The sequence below is a fragment of the Pan troglodytes genome, chromosome 19, assembly GCF_028858775.2.
Source record: "Pan troglodytes isolate AG18354 chromosome 19, NHGRI_mPanTro3-v2.0_pri, whole genome shotgun sequence".
Lineage (NCBI taxonomy): Eukaryota > Metazoa > Chordata > Mammalia > Primates > Hominidae > Pan > Pan troglodytes.
In genome coordinates, this window is record NC_072417.2 from 47,843,851 (window position 1) to 47,871,023 (window position 27,173).

The 27,173-nt window shown below is 43.6% G+C and overlaps 1 protein-coding gene across 6 annotated transcripts in view; it reads right to left on the reverse strand.

Annotated features, from left to right (window-relative positions):
- DHRS7B (dehydrogenase/reductase 7B) overlaps nt 1-8,984 on the reverse strand; it is a 64,518-nt gene extending 55,534 nt beyond the window's left edge. Inside the window, exon 1 of one of the 6 annotated variants that reach the window (XM_009432568.5) lies at nt 8,878-8,984. In XM_009432568.5, the coding sequence (XP_009430843.4) occupies nt 8,878-8,897 (20 nt within the window). In that variant the 5' untranslated portion in view covers nt 8,898-8,984. Of the gene's footprint in view, nt 1-8,170; nt 8,192-8,391 lie in introns of those variants that run through there. The other 5 variants (XM_054670983.2, XM_016930806.4, XM_016930805.4 and 2 more) reach the window with 5 other exon arrangements.
- Nucleotides 8,985-27,173: the final 18,189 nt, after the last annotated feature.

Genomic DNA, 27,173 nt, shown 5'->3' on the forward strand with positions numbered 1-27,173 from the left:
TCTATAAATTAATTATTAATGTCAAAGGCACACTGATGCAAGACCAGCATATAGGCCCCTGTGTCAGATTAGTTAGGTTTTCTTGAAGCATTAACCAACTCCTTAATAAAGGTTATAAAAGGCTTATGGAAGCTATATCTTATGGTCAAGATTAAAATCTTATAGATTATTTAGAAAATTTTGAAAAACAAATTTAATTGGCTTCATGCTGGTTTTATTAAGGCTTATTGTTTGCAAAATTAATTCTTCTCTCTCAACAAATAAAGGTTTTCACCTTTTTGTTTTTGAAATCCTTATCATTTTGGTTAAATGGATGACTTATTTTACAAAGACCTGTGATCTATTTTGTGATACCAAGTGTTTAAAACCTTTGATATTTGACAAACTTTCCCAAATCAAATCATAAATTATGTCTTTTTCTGACCTAATTAATCCTTTAAGACATTAGAGGTTCCCTAAAGTCCAAAAAATAACATAATTTGGCTTATCTGGTCCAAAAATTATACAGGAGGCATTGTCAAATATAAAATGGTGTTTGGTTTCCTTTGGGCTGTATTTGTATAAATATGTTATTGGTATGTGTTCCAAAATTATGTGAAACTCCTATAATTCTGATATAACTTAGTATACATTATCAGTAATAATCATAATTGTTATGTTAAAATTATTGTGTGTCACAGAGGTAACAAATTTCCTTGTCAATTGTGTCTTTGACTATGGCTGCCCTAAAACTTTTTGTCATCCACAGACAACTGTTGTCTTGTTTTGGTCCTCTTTAGAAGGTGATTTTATAATCAGCTACAAAACTCTAACAGGTGCTCTTGAATGCAGGTTTCTCATAACTTTAGAGATTGTGATATCAGAATAGAGGAAAAACTTCCAGGACTCACGGAGAGCTAAAATGTTCATGAGTATCAAGCAGAACAGGAATTAACTGCATGGACTGAATTTTTGCTTAAAATGTTTGCTGATCCTTTGTTTTGTTTTTCAGAGTCTCAAAACTTTTCTTTTGAGCTACTGACAGCTTTTAACAATTCAGCATACTCCTATGAACAAAATTTGGAGCATATTTGTTTCTCTCTACCTGATTACTCCAGAATCTGGAAACTATTTATGAGTATTCTTATGGCAATACAGTTATTTGCATCAGTGCTGTAAGACTGTGTTTTCATTTGTAGCAGGACACAATTGGAGAAACTGGTTATTTTACCAAGGCTTTGACTGGAATGGAGTGCTTTCCTTTAAGGAATCAAACATGACATATAGAGCCAATAAAGCCCCTGGAAAAACTGGCCTCATATTTTGTGTATACAGTCCATGTACAGGGTTTCTGACCTGTGGTAAGTAAAGAATGTCACTTTCTGACAGTCCCAGAAGCCCCAGGTTTATCTTGGAACCTAAAGAGGTGAGGAAATTCACCCAGCTCATAGGTATTTGACGACACAAATCATGGCTCAGCTTTAGAAAGTCTTATCTGAGATTCCTCCTATGGAACAAGTTCCATCAAAGCAATTTAAAAGTGTATGTAAAAAAAAATTATTCTTGCTGCACTGTATACAAATAATTAGGTCAAGTATAATAAAGCAAACCAGTCCTAGCGTGACTTGTCTTTGGCAAAATTGGGAAACCAGAGAGAGAAAAATTATGTTTCAAAACTATAGTTAACCTGTTGTTGGAGTCTAGTGTTGCCTAATGTTTTTTCAATTTTTATTATTTTCTACAGTTTGAACTGAATTCTAATTTTTCTTGGCTGTAAGTCTTCAAAATAATGTTTTCAGTTTTTTTCCTTTTTTTTTCCCATTTTTCCTAATTTGGAGTCACTGAAAACTAAGCTGTGCTTTCTTAAAGCCCTGCAAACTGAAGCCAGACAACTTACACTTCAGAAGAAAATAATAGCAACCTATTTACATACATAAGCCACTTTCATACCTGCCTACTAATGTGTGGACTTCAGAGTAATGTGGCCAATATCGATTTTTCCAGGATTGTTCTTTTGTTTGTTGTTGTTTTTCTCCCTTCCTCCCCCCATTTTCTCTTCACAGGACATGAGACTTCACAACCTGCTAAGAATGAGCTTTCAGGACCTAACTATCTAGGAATAAACCATCCTAGCCATGAGAGATCAGATGAAACTTGAGACCAGAGATTCATTTTCTTCTAAAATGCTTTCTCCAAATGATTTTAAAAAAGAAAAGTGGGGAAATGTGAAAGGAAAATATCTTGGGCTCCTTCTAGCTGGGAACTGTTCAGGGCAAACCTGCCTCCCATTCTATTCAAAGTCATCCCTCTGCTCACAGAGATAGATGCATATTCTGATTGCCTCCTTTTGGAAGGCTCATCAGAAACTCAAAAGAATGCAACCATTTGTCTCTCACCTATCTGTGACCTGGAAGCCCCTGAGGGGGGGCCCTACTTTGAGTGGTCCTGCCTTTCTAGATGGAATTAAAGTACTTCTTACATATATTGATTGATGTCTCATGTCTCCCTAAAATGTATAAAACCAAGTTGTGCCCTGACCACCCTGGGCACATGTCATCAGGACCTCCTGAGGCTGTGTCATGGGCACATCCTCAACCTTGGCAAAATAAACTCTCTGAATTAACTAAGACCTGTCTCAGATTTTCTGGGTTCACAGTACCATACATGGCTGTTGAAAAGGAAAAATATTAATAACAATTACTAACTTTTTAAAGTATTTGCAATGTGCCAGACACTGAAATACACATTCTCCATACCCATGATCTCATTTCATCCTCACAGCAATCCTGAGGTAGGTATGACAGTTATTTTCATTTGCTAAATAAGAAAAGTACCTGAAGTCACATGGCTAGCAAATGGTGGAAAAGAGATTTCAACGAATGTACTCAGACTCTGAAGCCCACATTCTTAACTCTTAAGTGCATCAAATAGGGGGTCATGTAAAAAAAAAAAAATCCTTTAGCTGGAACTTTAAACAGGAAGGATTCTAATACTGTCTAAGAGATGAAGAGATCCCTAAGCTTAGCTCTAATCACCTTGTTATAAGAAGTTTAGCCTAAAGCTGCCTCCTTACATATTTTAAGTTTAGCCTAAATGTTCCTCCATAGCTAGTGACCTGTAACCTAACTGGATGTGCAAACAAACTTTAACCTACTCTTGTAACAAGTAGCCCAGTCTCAGCCAATCACAGCAGCCCAGTTTCAGCCAGTCATAGGCAGCCAACTGCTCAAATAAGGCAAACACTAGGCTGCAACCAATCTAGCTCTTTCTACACCTCACTTCCCTGTTTTTTTGTTTTGTTTTGTTTTGTTTTTGAGACAAGGTCTCCCTCTGCCGCCTAGGCTGGGGTGCAGTGGTGTGATCATAGCTCACTGCAGCCTCAACCTCCCAGGTTCAAGCGATCCTCCCACCTCAGTCTCCTGAGTAGCTAGGACCACAGGCATGAGTGGTACACCTGCATATCTATATCTATATCTATATCTATCTATCTATCTATCTATCTATCTATCTATCTATCTATCTATATTTTTTTTTTAAGAGATGGGGTCTCCCTATGTTGCCCAGGGTGGTCTCAAACTCCTGGGCTCAAGCAATCCTCCTGCCTTGGCCTCCTAAAGTGCTGGGATTATAGGTGTAAGCCACTGAGCCTGGCCTGTACCTCACTTCCATTTTCTGTATGTCACTTTGCTGTTTCTGTCCACAAATACTATCCAACCATGTAGCTACCCCAGAGTCACTCTGAACCTATTCTAGTTCCAGAGGCTGCTGATCTGCAAATCATTCTTTGTTCAGTTAAACTCTGTTGAATTTAGTTTGTCTGAAGTTTTTCTTTTAACAACTCAAACAGAATACAAAGGCTTCTAAGCAACAATTGAACATAAACAAGTTAGCTGCTTAACAGGAACTCAGTACAGTTTCTTTGATTCAGTTTAGCTAACATTTTAAACCAATCTGGATTATAATGCCATACTCATAGAGAATTCTGCAATGGTAGTTTCTTAATGTAGTAGTATCCAATTTAATGACCACTAAGTGCTGCTCATATAAACTGGAAAAATTTATATCCCCTTCAGAACTTAGTGTTCCTAGTACAAACATAGCCTTACTTAATAAAACACTAGCTAAGTACAGCAAGGAAGCTCAAACCACTGGTAAGCAATATTCAATCAATTTATCAGTCATCTGAACCAGAGCAACTCTATTTTGAATAGAGGCTGGGTAAAATAAGGCTGAGACCTACTGGGCTGCATTCCCAGGTTAGGCATTCTAAATCACAAGATGAGATAGGAGGTCACATAAGATACAGGTCACAAAGACCTTGCTGATAAAGCAGGCTGAGGTAAAGAAGCCGGCCAAAATCCACCAAATGGAAAATGGCAATGAAAGTGACCTCTGGTCACCCTCACTGCTCATTATATGCTAATTATAAGGCATTAGCACGCTAAAAGACACTCCTACCAGCACCATAACAGTTTACAAATGCCATGGCAATGTCAAGAAGTTACCCTATATAGTCTATGAAGGGGAGGAACTCTCAGTTCCGGGAATTACCCACCCCTTTCCTAGAAAATTCATGAATAATCCACCCCTTCTTTAGCATATAATCAGGAAATGACCATAAATGTGGCCAGCCAGCAGCCCTCAGGGCTGCTTTGCCTATGGAGTAGCCATTCTCGTTTCTTTACTTTTCTAATAAACTTGCTTTCACTTTTCTCTATGGATTGGCCTCAAATTATTTCTTACACAAGATCCTAGAACCCTCTCTTGAGGTCTGGATCAAGACTCTTCTCCAGTAGCAAATTCAGTGGCCATCACAGACCTCTCCCTCCACTAAGCAGTTTAAATGGCCAAGCCTCATGTTACTGGGAACTTTAGAAGACAGGAGGGAGAGCTCAGGTAAAATCCTAAGGAATTTGTTGTATTTCCTATCTGGGTGGGTGGCAAGAAGCTTTCAAACTGAATTTACACACCATTCAATCCCAATTTTCACCCTCATGCTTATGGCCTTCCAGAATAGAGAGTTCATTTTTGCATTAAAATAACATTGGCTACCAAAGAAAGGTTTCTTATGTGTATAATGGGGTGGGAATGAATAATCCCTACACCATCCAACATTATGGATGTTGCTCTAGTCCAACATTTTACTGTACTGTAAGTAAATTTTTTTTTTAGTTGTCATGCAAACATATAGTAAAAATTTTAAAACTGAATTTTCACTGTTTCCAAAGGGAAAGAGTTCTTCTCTCCTTCCTTTTCCTCACAGCATTTCTTTGAAAAACCCAGTATTTATAAATTATTCCTCTGTCCCTTTGATATGTATGCAAATCTTTTTAAAGGCTAAATAAACTACCCCTAGCTTAGCTTGTTTAAACCCAGTAAATACAGTAAAACCCAGGACTGTTTTTCTGAAGGGCCTGGAATCCCCCCTTCACGTACGTACGTACGTACGTACGTACATACATACATACATACATACATACGTTTATTTATTTATTTATTTATTTTTTGAGATGGAGTCTCACTCTGTAGCCCAGGCTGGAGTACAGTGACACAATCTCGACTCATTGCAACCTCTGCTTCCCAGTTCAAGCGATTCTCCTGCCTCAGCCTCCTGAGTAGCTGGGATTACAGGCACACACCACCACACATTTTTGTATTTTAAATAGAGACGGGGTTCGCCATGTTGGCCAGGCTGGTCTCGAACTCCTGACCTCAGGTGATCTGCCCTCCTCAGCCTCCCAAAGTACTGGGATTACAGGCGTGAGCCACCGTGCTCAGCCAAACCCCCTATTTTAAATGGAAATATCCAGGAAGACAATGCCCCAGCCCTATCCCTATCACTGTGGAAGTTTAGCCTAGGCACCTCAACTACTTGTTTTATCATAGAGCTGTTTCATGTTTTCCTTTGGAAAAAAGTAACTAGGTAGCACAGATGACCAACCCAATTACCAGGTGAATTTAGAATGAACTATGAAAACATGTACAGCAAATGGTGCTGTCAAGTCTTCTTACAAGAGGACAAATTACCATTAATCTTGAGACTACATAATGGGTTGTATCTGCTCAGCTGCATACAAATAAGTGGTGGGATTTCTTTTCTGAAAGAAACTGCATTAGCATATTATCCATAATACATCCCAGTCTGGTTTAATGCTTATTTTTTTCTTTCTTTTTTTTTTTTGAGTCAGGGTCTTACTCTGTTGCCCAGGCTGGAGTGCCGTAGTATTATCACAGTTTACTGCAGCCGCAAACTCCTGGGCTCAAGTGATCCTCCTGACTCAGCCTTCTGAGTAACTGGGTCAACAGGTACACACCAGCACGCCTAGATAATTTTTTATTTTTTGTAGAAATGGGGTCTCCCTATGTTGCCCAGGCTAGTCTCAAACTCCTGGCCTCACATGATCCTCCCACCTCAGCCTCCCAAAGCGCTCGGATTATAGGTGTGAGCCACCACATTCAGCCTCACACGGGTCTTTAAGTAACAAGATACAAGCTCCTCCTAGTCTCAAGACTTCACACATGCCCTTCCCTCCTCCTGTTAGCTCTTTGTCCAATTTAACTCCAACTCAGTCCTTGAAGTCTCAGCTAAATATTATTTTCTTGGGAAAGCCTTCCCTGTCTCTCCTCATTTCCCCCCCGCATGCCGGTGACTCCATTATGTATCCTCACAGCACCCTCTACTGTCCTCCACAGCATGCATCAAAATCGTATTTAATATTTAGTTTTATTTATATATTTACTATCTCCCTTGCTAGATTTATAAGCAATTTAAAGACAGGGGCTTTATCTGTTTTGATCATCATTGTATCCACAACACCCAGCACAATGCTGGTACACTGTAAACGTTCAATAAGTATCTGAAGGAATGAATGAAATTTGTAGCTAAGCGCTAGGTTCTGGAGTGACATGGCATTGGATCGGCCTTTACTAGCTCTATGCCTTTGTTGTTGTTTGTTGTTGTTGTTGTTGTTGTTTGAGACAGGGTGTCACTTTTTTTTTTTTTTTTTTTTTTTTAAGACCGAGTCTCGCTCTTGTCGCCCAGGCTGGAATGCAGTGGCGGCATCTCGGCTCACTGCAACCTCTACCTCCCAGGTTCAAGCGATTCTCCTGCCAAAGCCTCCCGAGTAGCTGGGATTACAGGCGCCCACCACCACGCCCGGCTAATTTTTGTTTGTTTGTTTGTTTGTTTTGAGACAGAGTCTCACTATGTCGCCCAGGCTGGAGTGCAGCGGCGGGATCTCGGCTCACTGCAAGCTCCGCCATCCGGAGCACGCCATTCTCCTGCCTCAGCCTCCCTAGTAGCTGGGACTACAGACGCCCGCCACCAAGCCCAGCCAATTTTTTTGAATTTTTTTAGTAGAGACGGGGTTTCACCGTGTTAGCCAGGATGGTCTCGATGTCCTGACCTCGTGATCCGCCCGCCTTGGCCTCCCAAAGTGCTGGAAATACAGGCGTGAGCCACCGCGCCCAGCCAATTTTTGTATTTTTTAGTAGAGACGGGGTTTCACCACGTTGGCCAGGCTGGTCTCGAACTCCTGACCTCAGGTGATCCGCCCGCCTCAGCCTCCTAAAGTGCTGGGATTACATGTGTGAGCCACTGCGCCCAGCCAAGACAGGGTCTCACTTTGTCACCCAGACTTGAATGCAATGGCGTGATCTCGGCTCACTGCAGCCTGTCTCCCAGGTTCAAGCAATCCACTTGCCTCAGCCCCAACAAATAGCTGGGACTACAGGCGTGTGCCACCTTGCCTGGCTAATAGCTCTATGCCTTTGGATAAATTTCTTAACATCTCTAAGCCCATTTCTCCCTCCATAAATAAAAATTATAGTTCCTATGATTAGGGTTATTACAGGATTGAATAATTCAGTAAAGGGATTAGTACAGTGCCTGTAACATAGCAAACACTCAAAAAATATCAACTATTATTAAGGAATGGAGAAAAGGGGACATGTACATGGTAGGGAAGGCATATTCCACACCCTTGACAAAGGCACAAACATAGCTTCCATTATGCAAACACACCGTTGCAATCGGCAACAGTGTAAGCAAGAATTCTGCTTACTAAATGTATGAGTGTATGAAACCCAAACGTTACTTCAAAAGTAACTTCACGATTCTCCAATCACTACATCGAAGGTTTGGAAACTGAAAAAAAGAGCATTATGTGGCTACCATTTGTTGAATACCTACTATGTGCCAGACACCAGCTGAGCACCTTGCACGCGCAGTCTCATTTACGCTTCACAACAACCTTATGAGTGGGCTTGTTACTCCCAAAGTTACAGCTGAAGAAACACTCAGAGTTTAAAACATTTGCCCAAAGCCGCACAGCCAGGAAGCCGCAGAGTAAGTAATGGAAGAGCAAGATATCTCAAACAGCCATTCCCGTGGACGCTCGAGTCAGCACCCACCTCCTGCCTTCCGAAAAACCGGACTTTCTTTGCTAGTCCTAACTCGCCGTCACTGGCTAAGGTGCCACTGGCCCCCAGCGCTCAACCCTCGGTCCTGCCACTCGCAGACGCTGCGGAGCCTCCCCTACGTCGCGCAGAAATGCGGGAATAAACAGGCTGAAGCCAGGAGCCCTGTGGGCGCAGAGGCCTTTCACACACAGCGCCCGGCGCGACACCCATTCCCAGCAGCGGAAACTGGACTCAAGACACCTCGGCGACAGGTGGGTTTCCCCGCCACGCACTCGCCGGAGCCAGGGCCCTGGTCCCAGCGCCTGAGCTGAGTCTTCCTTCAGAGTTCGGCGTCGCGGGGATCCGGAAGCCGCCCAGGGCCAGCAGCCTTAGCTCGACCACTACACCGCTTCCCCTCACCCAGGCCGGGGCGTCGCCTCAGCTCAAGGTCAGACCCTATCGCCTCATCTCGGAGGTTCCTTCTTCCCCAGCCCCTACCTGGTTGCCGGAGAGACCATAGTCAATCAACTTCATCCTCCCGCCTCGGAAGTGACGTGTACGCAGCCAGCGAGGCTCCGTCCAATCCCAGCATTGAGGCTGCGCATGCGCGTTGGGTGGGCGTCCCTCAAGGTGTACACAGGACCCGATGGACCCGAGATCTGATAGGGTCCACCCGCATAACCACAGTGCCTTCATCTTCCGGAGGGAAATTCCGAAGGTCGTGGTTGGTGTTCCGTGGACTTCCGGCGAAGAACACAGTTGGAGAATTCACGATACAGTTATCAAGATGATTATAATGCCACAGTAATCAGAACAGTGTGATAACTGGCACAAAGGTAAAAACAATGAATGAAAAAGAGAGAGGCCAGAAACAGACCTGCAGCTATGTAGTCACTTTTTCCTCCTACAAGTAGCCACTGTAATGCAATAAGAAGAGTTTTTTCAATATATAGTGCTAGGTCAATTGAAGGTCGATTGGGGGGAGATTAACCTTGACTCCTATCTCAAGTAAAATAATTCTAGACGGATGGTAGACCTGAATGTGAACAATACAACTCTAGACAATAAAATCGCAGAATATTATGACCATAAGAGAGGAAAATAACGTTTTAGCAGAACACAAAAAGTGCCAGTCCTAAAGGAAAAAGCTGATAAATTGGGTGTCTGTAACTATAAGACACCGAAAAGACCCCATTGAGAAAAGGGAAAGACAATAGAACAGACAAGATATTTGTAATACATATATCTGAAAATGAATTTTATTCAGAATATATACGTACTTCTTGCAAATAATTTTTTTAAAGGACCTGAAGTGATTAAAAAAAAAAAAAAAGCATGAAAAGAGGATATTGAGAGAGTAAAGGGCAGAGGAAGGAAGGGGCAGGGCAGAGGAAGGAAGGGGCGGGGGGACTCTTATCGTTCAAATTCATAAGATGGCAAATGTGTGTAAGGTGGAAAATCTCCCTTTCTGTTCTCCAGGACCCACTTCACCTTCCCCTAGGTAACGATGCTATTAGCTATGTGTGTCCTTCCAGAGCCAGTTTATTCATAACCAAGCAATTATGTATGTATTCAGCACCCCCTTGTTACACAAACAATAGCATTCTGAAACGTCCTTCTGTTTCTTGCTTTTATTAACTTTAGCGAATTAATATATCCTGGAAATTCTTACAGATATTCACAAAATCTGAAAATGGGAAATTTTATTTTTAACTAAATATTTATTTTTTGACGTTTTCACAAAAGTTTTTATACCTTCCTGGCCCCTCTCCATTGTTCTGGAAACTCTAGATTCCTGCTTGCCAATTCACAAAGTTTGAATATCCTTGTAACAAACCCAATATGAACCGTAAGGCAGAAAAATAGAGTCTGGAGGCAGGGAACCTAAGGCCAATTCACGCTGACTTCCTAGACCTAATCAAAAGGAAAACCCGAACTTTCCATGCCCAGGTAACAAAAGGAACAGAAGCTAGTCCCTTTGCAACCTGCCCCGCTTTTCTGCCTGGCGGATGAAAAATTGAAGGTACCTCTGATTGGTCCCCTCTTGCAACCAATCAGGCTGATCACAGGCCACTACTTCTTTTACATAGAGTGTACACCAAGTAACCAACGGGAACCCTCTAGAGGGTATTTAAACTCCAGAAAATTCTGTAACCGGGCTCTTGAGCCACCTGCTAGGCAGGCTCCCACCCCGTGGAGTGTGCTTTTGTTTTCAATGAATCTCTGCTTTTGTTGCATCATTCTTTCCTTGCTTTGTTTGTGTGTTTTGTCCAATTGTTTGTTCAAAATGCCAAGAACCTGGACACTCTCCACTGGTAACACCTGAGTCTTCATTGCATGACTAAGTCAGTTTCCTGGGGTTCATTTCCCAGGCCTGCTACCTTCTTAGCCTACCCACTCTTCAATCCTGCATGGAATTTGTTTTAGAAGCAACTCAATATATTTCAAAGTTTTGGTAACCAATTTGAATTGCATCTGCCAAATGCAAGTGTAAGAACTCTAACTTCACAGCCAGGATATTATACAAAAAGGATTCCAGTGGGCCGGGTGCAGTGGCTCACACCTGTAATCCAGCACTTTGGAAGGCTGAGGCAGGCGGATCACCTGAGGTCGGGAGTTTGAGATCAGCCTGGCCAACGTGGGGAAACCCCATCTACTAAAAATACAAAAAAATCAGCCAGGCATGGTGTCGTTTACCTGTAGTCCCAGCTACTCAGGAGGCTGAGGCAGGAGAATCACTTGAAACCAGGAGGTGGAGGTTGCAGTGAGCAGAGATCATGCCACTGCACTCCAGCCTGGGCAACACAGCGAGACTCCATCTCAAACAAACAAACAAAACAAATAGGTTCCAGTGGTTAGCACAGTTCCATGGCCTTCTATGAAAACAAGATGGAAGATTTTTGTTTCCAGGAAGATGAACTAGACACAATTTTCCCTATTCCTTTTACTAAGTACAACTAAAAATTGTGGGCATTATATATAAAACAATCTAAGACTCCGAAAGTTGGAGAGAAGGCAAACCAGCTAGCCACCCTGAGACCCAAGGAACAACATGGTGGGTGTTGCCTTATATATCCCAGACTGGGTGCTAGGAAGCAAGCAACCTGGAAATGCCAACAGGCAAAGACAATGCCCTAAGAAAAGCCTTTTCTCTCTAGCCACAGGACCAGGAAATGGGCAGCCTCAGAGGACAGAAAACGTTTACACAATAATGGCTCTAATCCAGCCCAAACCACAGAAAAAGCCCCATCCCCATGCTTGCCTCTTGGAAAGCCTAGACTGCCACCAATGCTAGGCTGTAAAGAGGCACCACCGTCCCCTCTCCCTGGCATGGTGTCAGAGAAGGCCAAGCGGAGTGCTGGATTTTCTTTTTCTTTTTCTTTTTTCTTTTTTTTTTGAGACGGAGTCTCGTTCTCTCACCCAAGCTGGAGTGCAGTGGCACAATCTCGGCTCACTGCAACCTCTGCCTCCTGGGTTCAAGCAATTCTCCTGCCTCAGCCTCCTGAGTAGCTGGGATTACAGGCTCACGCCACCACGCCCGGCTAATTTTTGTATTTTTAGCAGAGACGGGGTTTCAACATATTGGCCAGGATGGTCTTGATCTCTTGACCCTGTGATCCACCCACCTCGGCCTCCTAAAGTGCTGGGATTATAGGCATGAGCCACCCGAGGGCTGGATTTTAATTCCCACTGAGAGGTGAGGAGACTCTCCCCCAGCATGGTATCAGTGGAAACCATATGGAGAACCTGGACTTCTACCCCACTTAATTGTAAGAAAGCACTCATCCTCTTCCCTGGGGTGGTGTCAGAGAGAGTGTTCCATGAAAGCCACCCCCAAAGCCACCCCCAAATGCCCAAGGAGCTGAGAAAACGTAGGAAGCAGACAAATCCAGTTTGTCCATATAGGATAATTATTAGAGGGAGTTTACAGACAGAAGCATGGTCTTGGGTGTCCACAAGGCAGGTGGATCTCCACACAGTAGCCCCCCAGAACCAGGGCTTATATCTTGGGGAAAAAATATACTTACTCTCAGAGGAATATGTAGATGGTTGAGAGAATGCTGTGGGTGTCACAACCTATGATTTCTGCAACAGCATCAAGGGTTGTTTCTGTAAAAAGGCAAAAGTTACAGTGAACAGGTGATCCTGTATAAAGAGTAATACATCAACTAGACATTTTGGAGGCATTCCTGGAATTGGAGTTAGCGGATTCGCATTGAAAATAAAGTCACTCTTGTCCCCATAGGGAGCCAAGTGGAGAGTCAGGACTTTCAACGTCACTCAGTTGCAACAAAGCCACCTCCCACCCCACATATCAGTGGAGGTCCCCTCCCCATCCCAGCAAGGGTGGTATCCCTGGAGGCCAACTGGAGAGCCTGAACTCCCACTTGTGCCAAACAACCTCCCTCCACGTGTCAACAAAGGTCAAGTGGAAAACCTGGACTTCCACCCCTACTTGGCAATAATGAAGAGGCATCCCCTTCCCCTGCCAAAGTGGGTCAGGAAGCCTGCTAAAACACAAGATTTAAATAAGATCCAGAGTCTTATGACACCCCAAAGTCCAGGTTTCCACCAAAGAGCACTCATTATACCAAGAAATGGGAAAATCTAAACTTCAATGAGAAAACACAATCAACAGCCGGGCGTGGTGGCTCGCGCCTGTAATCCCAGCACTTTGGGAGGCCAAGGTGGGTGGATCACCTGAGGTCAGGAGTTCAAGACCAGCCTGACCAACATGGTGAAACCCCGTCTCTATTAAAAATACAAAAATTAGCCGGGCATGGTGGCACATGCCTATAATCCCAGCTACTCGGAGGCTAAGGCAGGAGAATCGCTTGAAACCGGGAGGCAGAGGTTGTGGTGAGCTGAGATCACGCCATTGCACTCCAGCTGGGGCAACAAGAGCAAAACTTCATCTCAAAAAAAAAAAAAAAAAAGAAAAGAAAAGAAAACACAATGAACAGATGCCAACACAGTCGAACAAGGGGGCACACACCTGTAACTGCAGCACTTTGGGAGGCCAAGATGGAAGGATCCCTTAAACCCAGGAGTTCAAAACCAGCCTCGGCAACATAGTGAGACCCCCATCTCTACGAATAAATTTTTTTAAAAAATTAGTGGGGCTTGGTGACATGTGCCTGTAGTCCCAGCTACCTGGGAGGCTGAGGTGGGAGGATCACTTGAGCACAGGAGTTTGAGGCTGCAGTGAGCTATGATTGCACCACTGCACTCCAGCCTGGGTGACAAAGTGAGACCCTGTCTCAAAAAAAATTTTTTTTAAAAAAAGAAAAATCAATTGTATTTCCATATACTAGCAACAAACATGAAAACCAAAAATTTAAATGCAGTACCATTTATAATCACTCAAAAAATCAAAATACTTAGGTGTAAGTTTAACAAAATATGTACAGGACTTATAAGCTAAAAGCTACAAAAGAGTGTTGTAAGAAATCAAAGATCAGCTGGGCACAGTGGCTCATGCCTACAATCCTAGTACTTTGGGAGGCCGAGGCAGACAGATGGCTTGAGTCCAGGAGTTCAAGACAGCCTGGGCAAGACCCCATCTCTACAAAAAAAAAAAAATACAAAAAATTAACTGGGCACGGTAGCCTGTAGTCCCAGCTACTTGGGAGGCTGAGGTGGGAGGATTACTTGAGTCTGGGAGGCAAAGGTTGTAGTGAGCCAAAATCACACCACTGCACTCTAGCCTGGGCGACCGAGTGAGACCCTGTCTCAAAAAAGAAAGGAAATTAAAGATCTAAAGAAACAGACATTTCAAGCTCATGGACTGAAGACTCAACATAGTAATGATGTCAATACTCCTTTAATTGATATACAGGTTTAACAAAATTCCTATCAAAATACCAGCAAAATTTTTTGAAGATGTAGAAAAGATTTTTTTTTTAAATGTATGTGGAAAGGCAAAGGAACTAGAATAAATAGAATAAATAGCTAAAACAATTTTGGAAAACAATAATAAAATGGAACTACCTGATTTCAATTTTTATTATTATTTTTTTGAGACAGGGTCTTACTTTGCTGTCCAGGCTGGAGTGCAGTGGCGCAAACACAGCTCATTGCAGCATCAACCTCCCAGGCTCAAGTGATCCTCCCACTTCAGCCTCCCAGGTAGCTGGGACTACAGGTGCATGTCACCACACACGGCTAACTTTTTCTGTATGTTTTGTAGAGACAGGGTCTTGCTATGTTGACCAGGCTGGTCTCGAACTCCTGGGCTCAAGCAATCCTCCCACTGTGGGCTCCCAAAGTTCTGGGATTACAGACGAGAGCAACCGCACCTGGCTTCAAATCTAATTATATAGCTCAAGATTGTTTGGTATTATCGAAGGATGAATACATAGGTCAATGGGAAAGAATAGAGGACCCAGAAATAGCCCCACACAAGTATGTCCATCTGATTTTTTAAGAAAGATTCAAAACAATTCAATGAGATGATAGGCTTTTTCAATAAATGGTGCTGGAGCAATTGAATGTTAATAGGCAAAAATTTAAAAATAAAAATAAAGAACCTTGACCTAAACCTCACACCATTTATGAAAATTAACTCAAAATGAATAATAGATTTAAACATAAAGCATAAAAATTTTAGAAGATAGTACAGGAGAAAATGTGGGGGAACCCTAGTTCTCTACCTAGTTGGTAGAGATTTCTTCAAAATGACACTGAAAGTACGATTCATAAAAGAAAAAAATTCATAAAGTGGACTTGATCAAAATTAAAAATGTTTTGCTCTGCAAAAGACTGTTAATGGAATCAAAAGGCAAACTACACACTGGAAGAATATATATGCAAACTATATATCTGAAAAAGGACTCATATCTAGAATATACAAAGAATTCTCAGCCAGGCACTGAGTGGCTCACACTTGTAATGCTAACACTTTGGGAGGCCAAGGTAGGAGAATTGCTTGAGCCCAGGAGTTTGAGACCAGCCTGGGCAACATAGTGAGATCCTGTTTCTATTTTTTTAAATTAAAAAAAAACCTCTCAAAACTCAACGTGAAAAAATTGAGCAATTCAATTTAAAAAATGGACAAAGACATGAAGAAACACTTCATTGAAGAGAATATACAACCGGCAAATAAGCACATAGAAAGATGATCAACATTACTAGCCATTAGGGAAATACAAATCAAGACCATGTGGAGGTATCACTACACACCTATTAGAACAGCTAGACAGATGTTGAATTTCTTAACACCCCAAAACCTTAGCCTCTCATCCTTAAGATAGTAAAGAAATTGTGAGGCCAAAGATGATAACACTTGTAAAGTGCCACAGAAGATAGTACTCAATAAATTGCAGCCGTTTTTATTGCTGTTGGTGGTGGAATTGTTGCAAAAATACTGGGATGCATAACTATATTTTTCCTCTGATGAAGCCAGAAAAAACTGTTTCAGTAATAACTAAGTTTAGTATAGCTCTAGGAAGAATTTCCTTTAGTGACAGGAACTCTAACAAGTCCCTCCCCCGCCCCCCCCCCCCCCCCCCCCGTCCCTCCCGCTGCTGGGAATTTTAAAATAAAATCTGTTTCCTGCTGACCTGTCCTTTGAATGATGCTGCTTGGAGGCTGCGGAAACGTCTCCACCAAATTTCTTTTTCTGAGGTACCTGATGAGCTGCACGGAAACAGCGCCACCTTCCTGAAGCACGCGGAATGGAATCAATAGTTTGTAGTCCCGTGTTTGCGTGTATCACGCCATCTCTCCTCCGGGAGGTGCAAGGTGAACATTAATGGTGTACTGAAGCTATCAAATTATTAGAACAACTGAGAAGCGATAAGAGAAGAAAAACAATGCATTTTTAAGAACATTGTTGGTTTAAGACTAGGGTGCATGAAGCTGACACAGAGACAAAATGTTCTGTTATTTGCGGTTTCTGGAAAATGTCAGCTTCCTGGCAGGAAAGAAAGTTTCACTGCAACTCCCTGAAACTTAAAAGCTAGTGTTGGTGGCTGCCTCACAGAAATTGTGACTCTCAGAGATAAGAAAGCCCAGACCGGGCGTGGTGGCTCAGCCTGTAATCCCAGCACTTTGGGAAGCCGAGGCAGGCGACAGGCGGATCGCTTGAGCCCAGGAGTTCAAGACCAGCCTGAGCAACATGGTGAAACCCCGTCTCTACTAAAAATACGAAAATTAGCCAGGCGTGGTGGCACGTGCCTGTGGTCCCAGCAACTCGGGAAACTAAGGTAGGAGAATCGTTCCAAGCAGGGAGGCAGAGGTTGCAGTGAGTCGAGATCACGCCACTGCACTCCAGCCTGGGTGACAGAGCAAGGCCCTGTCTCAGAAAAAGAAGAGAAAGAAAAAAGAAAAGAAAAGAAAAAGAAATAAGAAAGCCATATTTCTTCTCTTAGAGAAAGGATTTATAATTTTTATTTATTTATTTTTTGAGACGGAATCATCACGCTCTGTCACCCAGGCTGGAGTGCAGTGGCGCAATCTCGGCTCACTGCAAGCTCCGCCTCCCGGGTTCAAGTGGTTTTTCTGCCTCAGCCTCCCGAGTAGCTGGGATTACAGGGGCCCACCACCAGGCCTGTCTAATTGTTTTGTATTTTTAGTAGAGACGGGGTTTCACCATGTTGGCAAGGCTGGTTTCTAACTCCTGACCTCAAGCGATCCGCCTGCCTTGGCCTCCCAAAGTGCTAGGATTACAAGCAGGAGCCATTGCGCCCGGCCAGGATTTATCAAATTTTGTATAAAACTGTATTTTAGGGTCTTACGTCTATTCTACAAACAATATCTATACTGTATTTTCTTCAAATCCTTAATCAGATATTATATTGAAGAGGGACATCCAGAAAGGCTGAGTGCAGGGTAGGACACATATTTTAATAAAATTGATTTTTCCACAGGAAGCTGTTGGCACTTGGGAGCTAGACCAGTGCTGTCCCATCTGGTGGCTACTAGCTACATGTGGCTGTTTATGTTTAAATTCAGTAAAGTTTAAAATTCAGTTCTTCAGTCCCACTAGCCACATTTCAAGTGTTCAACTCCCACTGTGGGCTCCCAAAGTTCTGGGATTACAGACGAGAGCAACCGCACCTGGCTTCAAATCTAATTATATAGCTCAAGATTGTTTGGTATTATCAAAGGATGAATACATAGGTCAATGGGAAAGAATAGAGGACCCAGAAATAGCCCCCACACAAGTATGTCCATCACACAGTGACCAATACAGCAAATGTCCAATGTTCGTTACAGATGTAGAGCATTTCCACCATGCATATGGGTCGCAGAGAAGCCACATTTACCTTAAAAAAACAGCCTTTCTGCACTCAATTATTTCTACTAAATAGTTCTACTCCTGTTGAAGACATCTCTGTGTCAGACTATGAGCTGATGTCAAATGGGAAAAAACCTCAGACACTGGCATTGAACCTGGAGAGTCTGGCTCCAGAGCACCCTTGCAAACAGTTACACTGTCTGGATTTCCCATACAGGAGTGGGGTTAGTGGGTGCAGCTCTGCAGCACAATGACATGGCTGGCTCGGTTCTAGTCCAGGGAGGAAATTCTCTGACATTGGAGTCCCATGAACTCGCCTCCCCACTGACACACACACATACACACACACACACACATACACACACACATCTTCCCTCAGAGATTGTGCAGAATGTGTAGGAGACCTCCCTCCTAAGGAACCAGGTCTTACTCTGTTGCCCAGACTGGAGTGCAGTGGCATAATCTCAGCTCACTGCAACTTCTGCCTCCTGAGTTCAAGATTCAAGTGATTCTCCTACCTCAGCCTCCTGAGTAGCTGGGATTACAGGCATATACCACCATGCTCTGCTAATTTTTCTATGTTTACTAGAGATGGGATTTCACCATGTTGGCTGGGCTGGTCTCGAACTCCTGACCTCAGGTAATCCACCCACCTTGGCATCCCAAATAAGAAACCAATTCTATTTTATGCTCACCAGGAGCTGTCTGGGTTTTGTTTGAATCAGCCTGTCAGTTTAACAGTTGCCACATCTTAATCCTGGCTTGACGAGAGATAGTTTTATTTGCTTCTCTCATGTATATTCAACTTCAGAGCTTCCACTTTTTGGGGAACACATTTAATAAATGAAAGGGGGGAAAAAAGAGCCAAAATGAGATTATGATAATTATGAAATATTTTTAAAGCAGTCAATTTAATAAAACAATTTTAACATGCAAATATACGATGTAATGCATTTGTGATTTTTATAAGACAGTTTCAGAATTCATGGAAAAATCTACTAATTGGTAGTGCCTCAGAAGCTGTGCAGTGATGCTGGAGGGAGTGCAAGTGACGTTTTTCTCATCACTGTCTTCTCTGTGATGCTGCGGCCTCATACAGCAGTAAGGTCCAAAGCCTAAACTCTAGGGCCTTTTTGAATACGAAGTGGGGACCACTGCCTGGCCCACTCTTACCAGCCTCCCTCCTCCAGCAGGCGGTGGGGCCTGGGTGCGTCTCCCAGGAGTCATCTTGCCCTGGCCCTTCCAGCCCCATTCTCTCCGTTTCCCAGCAGGCATCTGTATTGATGTTCCCGAGGCAAGTGACTGACCTTCACTGTCCCTTTCCCCCCTTCCTGCCAGGAAGAATATTGGGGTGCATAAGCTACCACCTACCCTACCATTTAAGCTCCTCCTTCTAGAATCATGCATGGCCTACTGGTCATGAGGTGGGTTTCTTCCATCTGTTCCAGTCCCCTAGGGAAGCAGCTGTTTAACCCCTCACCGTTAACACCGTGATGCTAACGCAGGACATTTCAGGAGTTGTTCAGTTCAGTGTTTCTCTATTCCTTTAGCATGGATTTACCCACACAAGAGGCTATGGGTTTCTAAGCATCTTTGTATTCCAGAGGTGACCACATCCCTCCTTGAGGCCGGGAAAATCTGCCTCTGAGCCAAATAAGGGGTGTGTGTGTGTGTGTGTGTGTGTGTGTTGATGTTGTTGTTGTTGTTTTGTTTTGTTTTTTGGGAACAGGGTCTCTCTCTGTCACCCAGGCTGGAGTACAGTGACCCAATCACAGGCTCACTGCAGCCTTGACCTTCTGGACCCAAGCAATTCTCCTACCTCTGACTTCTGTGTTGGTGGGACTACAGAGTGCACCAGGAAGCCTGGCTAATTTTTGTACTTTTTTTTTTTTTTTTTTTTGTAGAGACAGGGTCTCACCATGTGGCCCAGACTGGTCTTGAACTCTTGGGCTCAAGCAATCCATCCACTTCGGCTTCCCAAAGTGCTGGGATTATAGGTATAAGCTACTGTACCCAGCCTCCAAATAAGCTTTGATCTTAAGATTTCTCCCATGAAAGAATTAAATTATCCAGGCTCAAAAAGTGCTGAAAAGATGCTAAACAGCATCTGCTGTTTAGCAACAGAGAGACTTTCTGCCACCAGGAAGGTATTTTGGGTTTTTAGAAACACATATGATTCTCAAACACTCTGCTTAAGGATCTATAAAAACCTATTTGTATCCCTGTTGCCCACAAACAGCCCCATCAGCTACAGCACGGCAGACCCTTGGCATTTCTGTGTTAATTTAAACTGACCTGGGCTGGGCACGGTGGCTCATGCCTGTAATCTCAGAACTTTGTGAGGCCAAAGCAGGCGGATCACTTGAGGCCAGGAGTTCGAGATCACCTGGCCAATGTGGCAAAACCCTGTCTCTACTAAAAATACAAAAATTAGCTGAGCGTGGTGACATACACCTGTAATCCCAGCTACTTGGAAGGCTGAGGCAGGAGAATTGCTTGAACCTGGGAGGCAGAGGTTGCAGTGAGCTGAGATAGCACCACTGCACTCTGGCCTGGGCAACAGAGCGAGACTCTGTCTCAAAAGAATAATAAAAATAAACTGTCTGATCTGTAAGATGAAATGGGAAGCAAAGGCTCCCATCCTTAGTGACTGCAGAGAGTAGAGAGACATAAAATGAGATCCACGGAGTCTACGGGTGCAGCTACTTGCAGTCAAGGACTTCAGGCCTGGCTTAGTATATTGCAAAGTGCTCGGAAGAGTACTGGCAAGGCATTATTTTAGATCTGTGGTTCAGGTGTCTTATGGGGAAACACACTTCATTTTCTTTCTTTTTCTTTTTGAGATGGAGTTTCGCTTTTGTTGCCCAGGCTGGAGTGTAATGGCACGATCTCGGCTCACCACAACCTCTACCTCCTGGGTTCAAGCGATTCTCCTGCCTCAGCCTCCCGAGTAGCTGGGATTACAGGCATGCGCCACTATGCCTGGCTAATTTTTTGTATTTTTAGTAGAGATGGGGGTTTCTCCATGTTGGTCAGGCTGGTCTAGAACTCCTGACCTCAGGTGATCCACCCGCCTTGGCCTCCCAAAGTGCTGGGATTACAGGCATGAACCACTGTGCCCAGCCCAATGCACTTCATTTTGTTACTTCTCCTTGCTTATAACAAATTCATTCATTCAATAAATGCTGACAGAGCATTTACTACGTTCAGGGTACTATGGCAAGTCAAGGATTAAGCAGGCACAGCTCCGGCTCACAAGAAGCTCATGAGCTGGGGGAAGAGAACATATGTACACACTTAGCTGTCACAGGAAAACATGGCGTGTGGAGTTTCAAATACATAGCTGTGGAAATTTAAGTGGGGATGGAGTAAGGTGAGCATCCAGGAAGGTTTCATCAAAGAGTAGATACTTCTGTGGGACCTTGAAGGATGGGAGAATTTGGACATGTCCAATTCACCCTTTTTGACATTAGCAAGGACATAAAGGAACACTCAGAGAATGGTTAGTCCCTTTATTTGGCTGCTGTGCAGGGAGGATGAAGATGAGAATTGGGAAAGAAGATAGGGTCAGATTGGGGAGGGGTTGGACTCTATTAAGGCAGCAGAGGAAAGCCATGATGGGCTTTGTAGCAGGAAATCCACCAGATCATCCTGTTGCATGAGAAAAACTCTCTCAGCTGCTCCTCTGAAAGGTGGATGGAAGAAGGGAGAGGGTCAAGGCAGATAGTTAAAGTGGGAAGCTGCGGCAGTTGCCAATACTGTTGGCAGAAGCTTGGGTTCGCAGATGTATCCCTAGCAGTTTGCTTGTTGCAAGTTTTTCCAAAATAGTTGTTGGAGATTACGGGTTGTTTTTTTTTTTTTTTTTTTTTTTTTTTTTTTTTTTTTTTGAAACGGAGTCTCACTCTGTCGCTCTGTTGCCCAGGCTGGAGTGCAGCGGCACCATCTCGGCTCACTGCAAGCTCCACCTCCCAGGTTCACGCCATTCTCCCGCCTCAGCCTCCCGAGTAGCTGGGACTACAAGCGCCCGCCACCACGCCCAGCTAATTTTTTGTATTTTTAGTAGAGACAGGGTTTCACCATGTTAGCCAGGATGGTCTCGATCTTCTGAGCTTGTGATCCTCCCGCCTCGGCCTCCCAAAGTGCTGGGATTGCAGGCGTGAGCCACCACGCCTGGCCCCACAGGTTTTAAATATTTGTATTTCTTGCATACCTACTATGTGCTGGGTAGTTTGGGATGAATAAAGGAAGTGAATTCCAAAATTAAGGTCCTGAGGGCACAAATGGAGAGGAGAGAGGCTGAAATCGAGACACATGGTAGGCATAGGATAAACATGACTTGGCAGTGGACTGGAAGCCAAGGGAAGGGGGAAGAGCAGCAAGGACTTAAGGAGGATGCAGGGTGATGAAGATCTCACAGAAGCAGCAGGTTTAGGGGGAAATGGGATGAACTCCTTTTTGGATATGTTGGGTTTGACATTCTGGCAAGAGAGCTTAATAGGGCAGCTCAGCAAGCTTGGCTCTATGAGTTTGTCAGGCCTGAAGACGGAGCAGAGACCACAGGGGTACATGAGATTTCCCTAACGAATGGGTGTGGGCCCCACATCTACACCGTGGAGTAAGAAGAGAATAGGACTGTGGTAGGTTGAATTTTTGTTCACCCAGATGTGGCACCCCCACATCTGGATTAAACACATTCCTGCTCAGTAGAACCCAGGAGCAGCCACGAGACTTGCATAATCAGCCACATGTAAGCAGAAGTGACATGGGTGCTGAGCAGAAACTGTGTGTGATTTACCATGTCTCTTTCTCTTCTTTCTGCCCTAAGACCATCAATGTCCCAAACAGAGACTTTTCCAACAGACTGGGTCCCGGAGTGAAAAAAGTGATGTGTAGTACTGTAGCAGGCCCACGATGGACATGTAACATGAGCAAGAAATGAACTGTTGTCGTTGTAAGCCACTGAGATGGGAGGACAGTCATTTTTCACACAGCATAACCTAACCTATACTGACTGATACAAGGTCAAGGACAGATCCTTGGTGATCACTTAGGGCATAGAAAGAGGAAGAGAAGATGTAGAAGATGATCCTCAGAGAAGAGGATGAGAACAGGAATGCAAGTGACAGAAATACTAAAGCGTTTTCTTCATTTAATCCAGCCTTAATTGATGATCAGTGTCATTGTTCTAAGCACAATCCCTAAGTAGGGCAATTGAGGAACATCTTTCAATATTTCAAATTTCATGTATCCTCCCATCTGAGCACTTCCATGATTCTATAGATATATTTACATATGTGCTGTGATGGTTAATACTGAGTGTCAACTTGATTGGATTGAAGGATGCCAAGTATTGTTCCTGGGTGTGTCCATCAGGATGTTGTCAAAGGAGATTAACATTTGATTCAGTGGACTAAGAGAGGCAGATCCACCCTCAATCTGGGTGGGCACCATCTAACTAGCTGCCAGCACAGCTAGGATAAAAGCAGGCAGAGGAACACGGGAGGACTAGACTGGCTGAGTCTTCCAGGTTTCATCTTTCTGCTATGCTGGATGTTTCCTGCCCTCGAACAATGGACTCCAAGTTCTTCAGCTTTTGGACTCTTGGACCTACACCAGTGGTTTGCCAGGGGTTTTTGGGCCTCTGGCCACAGACTGAAGGCTGTACTGTCGGCTTCCCTGTTTTTGAGGTTTTAGGACTTGGGCTGGTTTCCTTGTTCCTCAGTTTGCAGATGGCCTATTGTGGGACTTCACCTTGTGATCCTGTGAGTCAATACTCCTTAATAAACTCCCTTTCAGATACACATCTATCCTATTAGTCCTGTCTCTCTAGAGAACCCTGACGAATACATATGCAAAATGATGTATGTACAAGACTATGTAATACATCCTTATTTTTGATAGCAAAAGATTGAACCAACTCAAATATCCATTAATGGAAGCCTGGTTAAATCCATCGGAGTATAGCCACACACTGTAATACCATGAAACTCAAAGAAGTAACTCTATGCACCAACAGGAGAAGTCACTACATATCTTAGTGACATATATAAAGTTTAAAAAAGCAAAGTGAGTCTTGATTTTACTGCGATAATATTAACAAATACTGCCCCCACCATTGTTAAAACTGGTTTGCGACCAACATTTTCTTGCTCAGAGATCTGTAGGTCAGGTGGTTTGGGCTGCCGATTAGGTTCACATGTGCTCCACATGTCTCTCATTTTGGGACCCAGTCTGAAGGTACAGAGGCTACCCGGGGCAAGTCCTTGTCATGGCAGATGGCAAGAGTGCAAGAGGTCTAGGGGGAACTTATCAGTCCTCCTAAAGCCTCTGCTTGGATATGACACACTTTCACTTGTGCCCAAACGAAGTACACTATATATGGCAAAGCCCAAAGTCAGCCAAAAAGAGAAGTGAACTCTACCACAATGGGGAGAGGTGACAGGAGTGAATATTTGCAGCCCAATCAAAACACAGATCCATAAGGAGCTAGGCTCAGAAACCACACAAAGGATGGGACATGGAAACTGGGATGGGGGGATAAGGATGAGGGAACAGGTCACTAAGTGAATTCTTTACTTTTTATTTATTGTTATTTTAATGTATTAACTTAATGCTTTTGAACCATGTGAATAAAATTTAAGTAACTGAGAAAAAATTAACAATGTGCATTATACTTTGTAAACTCCATCAATGTAAAATAATCAAAAGGGTCAGAATCTAATTTAAAGAGAGTTTATTCAGTCACAAAGTGTAAGGCTAGGCTACCAACACCAACTCCAAAGGAATGGGGTCAGCATTTCAAAATAGGGACGTTTAGCGATTTCATTTGTATAGGCAGAGACAGAGGAGTTTTGCAAGATTACAACATTATTCATACAAGGATAGCACATGGTTACAGCAAATTGATTAATTATAGGTAGTACTTCTTTTGGGAAGGGTACATTTAACATTTTTTTTTTTTTTTTTTTTTTGCAGAGGGTATAATAATCATGAGGTTTCTGTCCTCCAGTCTAAGCACAGCAGGACAAAAAAGAGAAGTTTTTTTTTTTTTTTTGAGACAGGGTTTTTTTTTTTGTTTGTTTTTTGTTTTTGAGACAGGGTTTTGCTCTGTCACCCAGGCTAGAGTGCAATAGCATGATCTCGGCTCACTGCAGCCCCTGCCTCCTGTGCTCAAGTGATCCTCCTGTCTCAGCCTCTTGAGTAGCTGGGGCTACAGGCACATGCCACAATGCCCAGCTAATTTTTGTGTTTTTTGTAGAGACAGGGTTTCGCCATGTTGCCCATGCTGGTCTTGAAACCCTGGGCTCAGGTGATCTGCCTGCCTCAGCCTTCCAAATTGCTGGGATTACAGGTGTGAGCCACTGCACCTGGCCAGGAAGTTAATCTTTAACAAGGGTCATTAATTAAGAAGGCAAGGCCAGACATGGTGGCTCACGCCTGTAATCCCAGTACTTTGGGAGGCCAAGGCAGGCAGATCACCTGAGGTCGGGAGTTTGAGACCAGCCTGACCAAGATGGAGAAACCCCGTCTCTACTAAAAATACAAAATTAGCCGGTGTGGTGGCGCATGCCTGTAATCCCAGCGATTTGGGAGGCTGAGGCAAGAGAATCGCTTGAACCCAGGAAGCAGAGGTTGCAGTGAGCCAAGATCACGCCACTGCACTCCAGCTGGGCAACAAGGGCAAAACTCCGTCTCAAAAAAAGAAAAAAAGAAAAAAGAAGGCAGGAGGGTTTTGTCCCTAATGTCCTTTAGTTCTCTCTAGTCATTGTACAGGACAAGAAAACTAAGAAAGTGAGTTAATCTATAATCTGAGAGCAGACATTGTAACCACATGTGACTCAAATCACAGTCACATCTCTCTCGAGTCTTAACGTGTTTTTTGGGTGTTCCAACAGCTTTTACGTTTTATTTTCACATTTTCCCCTTTTCATCAAGATCTTTTGAAGAAAGCATTGTAGATGAACTCAATAGTTTTAACTCCTTTTTAATTTTTAAAAAATATTTATTTATTTATTTATTTATTTATTTATTTATTTATTTATTTATTTTAGAGACAGGGTCTTACTCTCACCCAGGCCACAGTGCAGTGGCTCAATCACAGCTCACTGCAGCCTTAAACTCCTAGGCTCAAGTGATCCTCCTGCTTCAGCCTCTCAAGTAGCTGGGATTTCTCAGACTCTTTTTATGTCCGGGAGTTTAGTCCCATGTCACTAGGAAGACTCATTCCTAAGATACCATGTCTTATGGTGAAAGTGGAATTGGATGAACTATAAGACTCATGAGGTATAGGCCAAATTTTTTTTTTTTTTTGAGACGGAGTCTCGCTCTGTCGCCCAGGCTGGAGTGCAGTGGCGCAATCTCGGCTCACTGCAAGCTTCGCCTCCCGGGTTCATGCCATTCTCCTGCCTCAGGCCCCCGAGTAGCTGGGACTACAGGCGCCCGCCACCACCATGCCCGGCTAATTTTTGTATTTTTAGTAGAGACGGGTTTCACCGTGTTAGCCAGGATGGTCTCGATCTCCTGATCTTGTGATCCGCCCGCCTTGGCCTCCCAAAGTGCTGGGATTACAGGCGTGAGCCACCGTGCCCGGCCAGTATAGGCCAAATTAAAAAAAAACACGAAGGAAGTGACTTTGTGACCTGAGCCAGGTTACTTGGTTACATTTTTAATTAATGTGATTTATTCAAGTGATCATTATTTTAGTCTTTTGAGTCACGCTGACTCAATTATTTATTTATATTTTTCGAGACAGAGTCTCGCTTGCTGGAGTGCAGTGGCGTGATCACGGCTCACTGCAACCTCTGCCTCCCAGTTTCGAGTGATTCTCCTGCCTCAGCCTCTCGAGCAGCTGGGATTTCAGGCACACATCACCACGCCCAGCTTATTTTTGTATTTTTAGTAGAGGCGGGGTTTCCCCATGTTGGCCAGGCTGTTCTCAAACTCCTGACCTCAGGCGATCTGTCCGCCTCGGCCTCCAGAAGTGCTGGGATTATAGGCGTGAGCCACCATGCCCAGCTGGTTTCTTTTTTTTGTTTTTGTTTTGTTTTGTTTTGTTTTTGAGACAGAGTCTTCCTCTGTTGCCTAGGCTGGAGTGCAGTGACATGATCTTGGCTCAGTGAAACCTCTGCCTCTTGGGTTTAAGTGATTCTCCTGCCTCAGCCTCCCGAGTAGCTGGAATTACAGGTGTGTGCCACGCCAGGCTAATTTTTGTATTTTTAGTAGAGACGGGATTTCGTCACGTTGGCCAGGTTGGTCTTGAACTCCTGGCCTCAAGTGATCCACCCACCTCAGCTTCCCAAAGTGCTGGAATTACAGGTGTGAAACTCTGTGCCAAGCCACACTGACTCAGTTGTAAACAAATGTTATAACAGCAACTTAGACAAAAACAAGACAAAACACAACAAATGTTTATAATTTCTAGAATAAGTCATGACTTTACCACCAAGTTTCCCAAGAGCCAAACCAGCTATTTAGCCAGTTGCTTAGAGAACGTTTTGGATATGAAAGATTGGTTATTTGGGTTTTCATATTAGCCATTACCTTAGTGATATTA